At 52.7% G+C, this 9,417-nt stretch overlaps 1 protein-coding gene across 1 annotated transcript; it reads right to left on the bottom strand.

Annotated features, from left to right (window-relative positions):
- Nucleotides 1–6,715: 6,715 nt before the first annotated feature.
- VRTN (vertebrae development associated) lies at nt 6,716–8,821 on the bottom strand. Its single transcript, XM_045901998.3, has one exon. The coding sequence runs from the start codon at nt 8,819–8,821 to the stop codon at nt 6,716–6,718; it is 2,106 nt and encodes a 701-aa protein (XP_045757954.1).
- Between the last annotated feature and the right edge of the window lie 596 nt (nt 8,822–9,417).

Here is a 9,417-nt window from a genome sequence, read left to right as displayed (position 1 = left end):
GTTGAAAGTCAACTGGCTATGTATATTTTGGATTTATTTCTGGAATCTCAGTTCTGTTCCATTGTTCTATATGTCTATCCTTAACCCTGTACCATACTGTTTCAATGACTGTAGCTGTGTGGTAAGTTTTGAAATCCAAAAATGTGAATCTTCCAACTTTTTCTTTCTCAGTTATTGTTTTGGCTGTTCAGGGTCCTTTGAAATTCCATATGAGTGTGAGAATCAGCTTTTCCATTTCTGAGGGGAGAGAAAAAAGGCTATTGGGGTTTTGATAGGGATTGCATTGAATTTGTAGATCGCTTCGGGGAATATTGCCACCTTAACAATACTAAGTTTTTCAACTCATGAATGCAAGGTATCTTTCCATTTATTTAGGTCTTCTTTAAATTTCTTTCAGCAATATTTTAGAGTTTCCAGTGTGCTAGTCTTTCACTCCTTGGTTAAATTCACTCCATGGTATTTTATTCTTTTAGATGCTATTGTAGATGGAATTGTTTTCTTAATTTCCTTTTCAGATTGTTCATTGGTGGTATATAGGAACATGACTGATTTCGTGCCCTGCAACTTTGCTGAATTTGTCACAAGCCCCAGTCGGTTTTCTTGTGGATTCTTTAGCATTTTCTATATATAAAATGTCATCTGCAAATATAGTTTTACTTCTTCCTTTCTAATCTGGGTGTCTTATTTCACCCAACTTCCCCTAAGATTAACAACTCACATGAGTATATACAATTATCATAACCAGGAAAATAATGTGGGTACAATTCCACTTACTACAGTGCTTATTCAAATTTCACCCATTTTCCCCGAATATCCTTTTTCTGTTCCAGGATCCAATCCAGGTCCACAGCGCATTTGTTTGCTGGGTCCCCTTAGTCTCCTCCAACCTGTAACAGTTCCTCAGTCTTATTCTTCATGACCTTCAGGCTTTTGGAGAGTCCTGCTCATTTCTTACATAGAACGTACATAGAATGCCTCTCAATTTTAGCTTGTCAGATGTCTTCCCGGGAGTGGATCGAGGTTCTAAATTTCTGGCAAGAATTCCACAAAAGTTACATGCCTTGTTACCGGGATTGTTAAGCTCAATCTCTCGATTTCATTGGTGTCTGTCAGGTTTCTCCACTATAAAAAGTTACTATTTTGATCCTTTTCCTAAGAAGAAAAAGGATAGCATTGAAGGATTTTAAGCAAGTGACTCATTTAGATGTGCATTTCAACAATGCACCCCTGACTGAGGCATGAACGTGGCGAGTATCGATTCAACATAACTGTAGTCCAATGGGTGATGGTGGAAGTGAGAAGTGGATAGATCTTACAGAGATACTTAGAAGGTTAAATCATAGGGCAGGTTAATGAGCTCATGCAGAATTTCTGATTTAATTGGTCTGCAATTGGACTTGGACCAACCTAGTTTTAAAAGCACCGATGTGGGGCAGCCGGCTGGCTGAGTCCATAGAGCCTGAGACTTTTGATCTCTGGGTTGTGAGTTTGAGTTTCAGGTTGGGGTAGAGGTTATAAAAAAAAAAAAAAAAAGCACCCAGGTGATTGTAAAGTTCAGCAACAATGAGATGACAACAGATAAGTCTATCCAAAGCCAGGGAGCCCTGAAGCTGAGCTTCGCTAGCAACATGCACGAGCCACAGCACTGCACTGGGACCCCTGAGCAGGGCTTGGCTGGGGCAAGGAGGGAAGGCAAAGCCCCTCATGTGCTCTCGGAATACCTCCCAACAGCCTGTGCTCCCTCCTTCCAGACTCTGGCCTCCCGTCGGCCTGCATTGTGGGGGCTGCAGTCTGGAATAGGTAGGATGCGGAGGATCCCCCGCAGCCCTCCCAGTGTCCTCAGGCAGGTAATACGTGAGCAGGTGCCCGCCCGTCCAGTCTCCTCCTGGCTGCCCTCCTATCTAGGTCCCCCGCACCTCCCTCCAGCTCTCTCTGCCTGGCAGGGAGGAGCTGCTCGAGTTAAGCGGATTTCATGCTATTTTCAAAGTCATCTTCCATGGAGATTTTTTTCTACCATTAAACCTACTTTCTGCTGCTCTTCTCATCTCCCTGAAAGCTTCCTCCTCCTCGTCCATGAGATAAACCAGTAATGGGAACATTTAGGAACCTGCTAGTGACACTCTACAGGTGTCCTGGGGTGTCACTCGCCAAGGTTGGGGAGAAGTCACGCGAAAGCCTCCCTGTTAGGAGTCAGGCCAGTCAGAGGGTCAGACAGCACTGAGGGCTGGGGTCGGAGCAGGCTCCCCTTGCATTCACGCGCACTCCTAAGCTTTGCCTCTCGGCCGGACGTCAGGATACCTGGCCCTCATCCTCCTGTGACAGCCACCCCACTGGGACGAGTGGTTTACAACCAGCGACTAAGGTCATCTGAGGAGCAATTGAGGCATTTCCCAGAGACCCCCAGGGGACCAACATTTGAGCAAAGCTGACCCTGGGAGCTATGAGTTGGAGGGGTCGGGATGAGCTAGGAGATGCCAAAGCCAGCATATGCCTCCCTGTGAACTCACTCCACCTTGCTGTTCATCCCGTATAGAAGCTTCTATCATATTGCTGCCAGTAGGCAGAGGCCTCTGTGAACACAAGAGTTGGGGCCAAATGACTGTACTGTCAGCTCCCGGCGCAGGGCTCGGCCTGTCATGGGTTGCTAGACAGACGCCTATCACACCTGCCAGACCCTGTGTGAGGTCTTATCTAGCACCTGGACCAGACTTGGGCGCTGAGTGGCCTCAGAGGTGACCTGGTAGGAGAGCTGTGCTCAAAAGAGAGGATGAGAATAAGAATGGCCTGGACCAGTCCAATTCCCTTCCCTGTGATCATCTCGCAGTGTGGAACCACATGAAGCCTTCAGTGTTCCTAGGGTCCTGCCAAGATGGAGATGTGGGAGAGAAAATTCTAGGATGATGCCCAGCTTTCTGGCCATTTCAGCTGCTAAGCTGATGCTGGCAGCAACCAGGCTTAAAAATACTCAGAGAAGAGCAGGTAGGTGGGGGATGAGCCCAGACTGACAGTGAGACTGAAGGGCTGCCCACGAGGGGCAGGTATGAGCTGGTTGCTTGGGGCGCAAGAGCCCCCCCAGGGCCTGAGTGCTGGCCTCCAGAGAAATATTTGAGGAGCAACCTCGTGCATCAAGGTAGACAAGATAATCTCCACCAAAATACAGGACCCCTACCCCTAGGGGATGAATATATTAAAAAATTTTTAATTATTCACGTTTCACCTAATTGCTTTTTAAGATTTTATTTATTTATTTGAGAGAGAGAGAATGGGAGAGAGCACATAAGAGGGGGGAGGGTCAGAGGGAGAAGCAGACTCCCCGCCGAGCAGGGAGCCCGATGTGGGACTCGATCCAGGGACTCCAGGATCATGACCTGAGCCGAAGGCAGTCGCTTAACCAACTGAGCCACCCAGGCGCCCTCACCTAATTACTTTTTAGGATGAAGTTTTTGTATTCAAAATTTGTAGAACCAGTTACTACTCTACAATGGCACAGAATGTTGGAAGATGTAGAGCCAACCTCACATACTGTTTTCTTCCTTTATTCCCATTGTTCATTTCACTAGAATTTCTTCCTACATCTGCATGTGAGAAAGTGGTGCAAAACATACAAATAATTTCAACAAATGTCAACTTCAAAATCAGCATTAGCATGAAATATTCTTAGCGAAGATAGCCACTGCTTAGGTATAATCTGCCTTTCTAAGCAATTATAAAGGAAACGGTTTTTCTACACGAGAGTAACTTAACCATACTGATAAAATATTTTCCAAATCAATAAATATTGACATATCATTTTTATCTTATTTTTTTTCCAACAGAAGCTAAAGTATCTCCCTGTGGTTTGGGGACTTAGAGCTGGCCGTGGACAAAAGGACCTTTCAGTCTCGGGACAGGAGTACCTTTACTTTACAGGGCAATCTTGAGCAAGAATCTCCCTGGGCATTAGCCTCCTAGAAAACAGGAATTAGATTCCCAGGGGCTCTCAAACTGGGCATGATTGTTACCAGTAGCAAATGCTCATCCAGGACTTATGTAATCCCCATTTTACAGATGGAAAAAGTGAAATGCAGCGAGGTTTAGCTCACCCATGTGCATACACTGCCTCTCCAATGTCTAAGACTATCATCAGTAGGTTTGGGTGGGGCCCTGGAATCCATGCTCCTAACCAGCTCCCCCAAGGACGGAGATCCAGTGGTTTTTAGACCCCATTGAGGTACTGCTCAGGCATCAGATCTGCTCTGGTTCTGAAAGCCCATGGAAACAAACAGAATCCAGAGCCCCAACCAGGGCAGTTCTCAGGAGGGAGCTTGCTACCACCCTCTGACAGCTAAGGCAGGAAGGGCAGGTAGGCTGGGGGTTCCAAACAGCCAGACCCAGCCCACCCTACCAGGAACCCAGACTAGTCTCTTGCTGCACCAGATCGCCACCTGCTGGCTCTAGGTGGCCATTCCAGGCCAGATTTAGCAAGATCATTCTGGCATTTATCAGGATGGAATAGGATAGTTTGAAAGCAGAGATCCAGTATCAGAGATGAGAGCAGCCACTGACCTAGATTAGGGGGTTGCTGTGGGATGAAGAAAAATGGCCAATGAGAGATATTTAGGAAGTAGGATTGATTAGATTTAATAACACCAATCCCAAAGGACAACAGCCGGAAAAGCATAGTGGCCCCATTACATTCATTCCCTCATACAAGTTGTAGCCCCTACTATGTGCCAGGAACTAATCTTCCTGGGGTCTAAGCAAGTCAGGAAAAAGCCCTGCTTTACATAGAGCTCTAACGGGTGGGGGTAGGAGGTAATCAAATAAGCAAATATCAGATGGGAATAAACACCACATGGAGAATTGAAAAAGGGTAATGCAATAGGGACTCAGATCCGAATGGTAAGGAGCCTGCCCTGTAACGGTGTTCCAAAGGAACAAATGCGAAAGCCCTTAAAGCGAGCGTAGCGTGTTCGAGACCCAAGGCAGCCAGTGTGGCTGGAGCACAATGCATGAGGGCAAGAGTGGGACAAGCAGGGGGAGCCAGTCAGGGGTCATATTATGAAGGCTTTTGTCAGGCAGTGCAAGAAATTCTAAGAGTAAAGGGAAGCCACGGACAGGTTAGACAGGAAAGTGAAAGAATGTGATTTCCCTTAAAGCGCTCTTGGCTGTTCTATGGAGCATGGACTGTACAGGGCAAGAGTAGAAGGGAGACAGGAGACAGGGACATGGGCCAGTGGGGATGGCACCAGCAACAGGAAGGGGAGAGGGTTCTGGGCACACTTTGGAGTCAGTCAACAGGACTTGCTTTTATAGACTGGATACGGGGGGTGAAAAAAAATAGCAGAACCAAGAATGACTTCCCAGGACCATGACGATGGCAGCCGGTGCGGAAAACCAACATTTTCCCCGCTGATGCCATACCCCAACAAGCTGAGGTCTGGCCTTAAAGCTCAGCCCACTGGAGGGGGTTTGCAACTTAGCCACTCTGAGGCCCACGGTATCCTTACCTGTGCCCGGGCCTAGCCTGCTTGGGTGCATGACAAGCATGATAGAGAATGCCTGCCACGGAACTGACCTGACCCTTGTGCTGGCCTGGCCTGCAAGGACTCTTCGTGGGCTGGTTTTCTCCCATAGTGGGAGTATCTTTCCAGGCGGCCAGAGCCCCGTCCCCAGCCAGAAGTGCACCCAAGGTCACCTCTAGATCCGATGCTAAACAGAATCCCCAGAGTCATCCCCTCTTATCCCCCAAACCCTGGACCTGGGAGTGTCCCCTTAAACCAAAGGGACTGTGGGAATGAGCAGGCACATCCTGGCTAAACAAATACCAGAGACCAAGGGCTGTGGGTACCACATCACTTTATTTTTTTGGTTTTCCAACTTGACTCTTAGACAATGCAAATTCGGTTATTCGCCTGCCCGGCCACTATATGGTCCCTCGCTGATGGGGCACAGGCTCTGAGGAAAGGCTCAACAGAACGACAGGGGTCCCTAAGAGCCAACCGAGCTGGCAGAGGACTGAAGGGTCCACAGATGGGCCAAGCACCAGCAGAGACTCGAAGCCCTCTCCCCCAGCCCCTTATCACACTCCTTTCAAGGGACAGGCCAGCACCTCAGTGATCAGCTCAGGGCCTTCCCTTAGAGGTCCTTCCGATATACCCTTACTTGTCATGCTGAGCCTGGCACCCTCTCCCTTGGGGGCACGAGGCAGAAGCCACTGACCTGCTCCATATTTGATTTCTAATGTTCCTTTGGGAAACATCTTTGAGTAAGGAGGGTGCCGACCCCCAAAAGAAACTGAAGACATATATTCTGCCTAATGGGACAAACAGCCATGTAACGGTACTTCTTTCGTCCCGAGGAAAAGTTGAAAGCAGCTTTAGCTAACAAACCCCCTCAGGACCCCCATACATATGGTTTCCAACACCAGCCAGGGGGCCCAGCCAACCCACTTAAATCAAAACAAAAAACTAAAACCAAGACAATAAAAAGCAAGAATGGCAAACAACCGAAAAGAACAATTCTGGCCCTGCAGCTCTCTGCAGGAGACCAGATGGCTCATTTCTGGCTCTGTCTGCCTTAGAACCAGCAAGCAGCGCAAAGCTGCCCTTGGATTCAAGGTAGACACTGTGGGAGCCAGAGCGAAGGGCGTCCTGGCCAAGCCAGGGGTCAACTTAGGTCCCTGACCCTGTCCAAACGGGTCCCCTCTCCTCCCAGACCCCTTCACACCTCCCCATCAGCCATCCACCAGGGTGAGGCCGTCATAGAGCGCCCGTTTCCACATGTAGTAGGTGGAGCGGGCGGTGAGGGGAAAGAGGGCGCTGAACTCCTTGAAGGAGGGGAAGCTCTTAGACTGGAAGCGCTTCTGCAAGAACAGCTTGGCCTGGGCCTTGAACTTTGTGGTGGCGAGCATGTCCATCACCAGCACCTGGCCGTCCCTGCCCCCCACCGCTGCCTCCGCCACAGGGCGGCTGGACAGGGACCTGCTGTGGGGCCGGCCCTGGGCCGTGGCCCCCTCGCCAGAAGGCCCTCCCTGGGCCTTCCCGGGATCCTCTCCTGGAGAAGCCCCCACCTGCAGGGGGGTCCCTGCAGGAGGGGCCATCGCAGCTGACCCATCCCTGCCAGCTTCCTTCTCCTGCTTCTCCGCTTCCCGCAGCCCCCCTTTGCCCAAGGTGGGGGCCTGCATTTGGAATTTGGGCAGGCCTCTGGGCCAGCCCCGGGCAAGACTCTTCCAGACCCAGAAGGTGGAGGGCGACAGGCTGGGGTAGCGGAGGCGGAAGCGACAGAAGGGGAGATGCCCACTCAGCACCTGCTTGCGGGCAGCCCTGCGCAGGCGCCTCTGCCAACGGGACAGGGGCACCTTGGGGGGCAGGAACTCGTGGGGGGCGGGTGGTCCCCCCGCCGTCGCTTTGCCTGCCCCCTCGCCCCCCTCCCCCTTCCAAGGGAGCAGGGCCTCTTCCGGAACGGATGCCGGCTGGGGAGCCCCAGTCGTGGGGAGGGCTGGTGCCGGCTTGAAGCCGGGGTTCCTTCGGAGGGCCTTCCGGCGCCAGTTGTAGTAGGTGGACCGGGAGATGCCGGGGAACCTGCGTTTGAAGCAACGATAGGGTACCAGTGTGTTCAGGGAGATGCAGTGCTCCAGGTACAACTTGGCCCGCTGCATTAGGACCACTCCGGGGCTCGACACGGCCAGCGAGGAGCATCCCAGCCCCTTGGCCACCTGCTCCTCTGGCAGCTTCTGCAGCGCCTCCGTCACCTGCCCCTCCTTGGGGGCCAGGGCCTGGCAGGCGCCGGAGCCCAGGAGCTCTTGCTTCCAGGCGTAGTAGGTGGAGCGGGAGATCTCGGGGAACCTCTGGAGGAACTGCTGCAGCGGGACGATGCCGCCGCGGTGGACGCTGTCCTGCAGGAAGTGCTTGGCCGAGAAGCGGGCGGCCACCTTCTGCCGGTGCTCCTGGGACTGCCGCCGCCAGCGGTAGAAGGTGCTCTTGGTGACACTGTAGCGCTCGCGGAGGTGGGAGTAGCTGAGGCCAGGCTCCTGGCTGAGCAGCTCCAGGGTCTTGGCCGGCGCTGGCGGCAGCGGGGCCGGGCCGGGGGCACCTTCGGCCTCCACCTCCTCCAGCGCCACCACAGGGGCAAAGTACTGGTGGCGGAAGAGGTGGCTGCTGAGCGGCTGGCCGGCCCACATGATGTGCAGCGTGGCGGGCACGTGGTCACAGCGGCGCGGCCGGATGACCCGATTGAAGTAGGGCCGGATCTTGAGGTTCCGCAGGGGGTAGATGGAGTAGATGTTGCGCTGAAGGACAGAGGCGAGAGCATACAAGTGCCACACGTTGGAGAAGCTGCTGGGGAAGCAAGTGGCCTTGACGTCTGCGTCGAAGATGGCCTCCAGCGTGGCGGGCGGCAGGCTGGTCATCTCAGGGGACTCCTCGGAGCACAGGGAGTAGCGCACGGCCTGCAGCATCACCTTGGAGTCGATCATGCCCTGGAGGTAGTAATGCCTGTGCAGCAACATCTCGACCACGGTGCGGGCCCGCAGCTCCAGGCTGAAGCCCGCGTCCCCCCACAGCAGCACGCTGGCCGCCTCGAACAGCAGGCTGCCCTCGCCTTCGCACGCCAGCGGCAGCATGTTCCGGGGAGCATCCTCGGGGTACAGGCTCAGGGCCACCGAGTCCACCTCCAGCACCTGGGGGCTGGAGCCCCCCTCGCGGCAGGTGGGCAGGGTGAAGGACGACAGCACCTGCTTGGCCTCCAGAGCAGCACCGACGAGCCCCTCGAGGCCCTCGGACTCCACAGCCTCCTGCAGCTCCCGCAGCACCTGCTGTACCAGCTGCTCCCGAGAGGTCATCCTGCCAGGGCAGAGGGCAGAGTCAGGACGCCCAGATACCCAGCAATGGTGACTTGCACCCGCTCCCTGAAGATAATGCCCACCCGCTCCCATCCCCCCACCCCCGGGGGTAGACCGGCTGGCTAAGTGCCTCCCGGGGTTTAATCCCTCAGGGGTACTGAGGAAGAGCCTGGTCTCTGGAACCTGACTTTGAAATCCTGGTTCTGATACTAGCTTGAGCAAGTCATTTCAGCTCTCCATGCTTCTGGTTCCTCTTCTGTCAAGTGAGATGATCAAAGTATCCAGTTACACAGTTATTGTGAGCACAACTGAGACCGTGAAAGCATGGAGATATATAGGTACGTACACACACACTCATCCTTAGAACAGTGCCTGACACACGGGGAAGGAATGGAGAAGCGTTAGTTAGCTAGGACACATTCCACAGTACAGACATAAAGGCTTACCTCTGTACCTGTTAAAAAGACTTACAAACTGGGGGGTGGGGGGATGGGTTAGTCCGGTGATGGGTATTAAGGAGAGCACGTTCTGCATGGAGCACTGGGTGTTATACGCAAACAACGAATCATAGAACACTACATCTAAAACTAATGTAA

Source organism: Mirounga angustirostris, unplaced genomic scaffold (genome assembly GCF_029215605.1).
Source record: "Mirounga angustirostris isolate CCGP_5_RB_7025 unplaced genomic scaffold, mMirAng1.0.hap1 SCAF_9, whole genome shotgun sequence".
NCBI classification, from domain to species: domain Eukaryota; kingdom Metazoa; phylum Chordata; class Mammalia; order Carnivora; family Phocidae; genus Mirounga; species Mirounga angustirostris.
The sequence above is the reverse complement of the archived record's forward strand: the minus strand, read 5'-3'. Positions and strand labels throughout refer to the sequence as shown.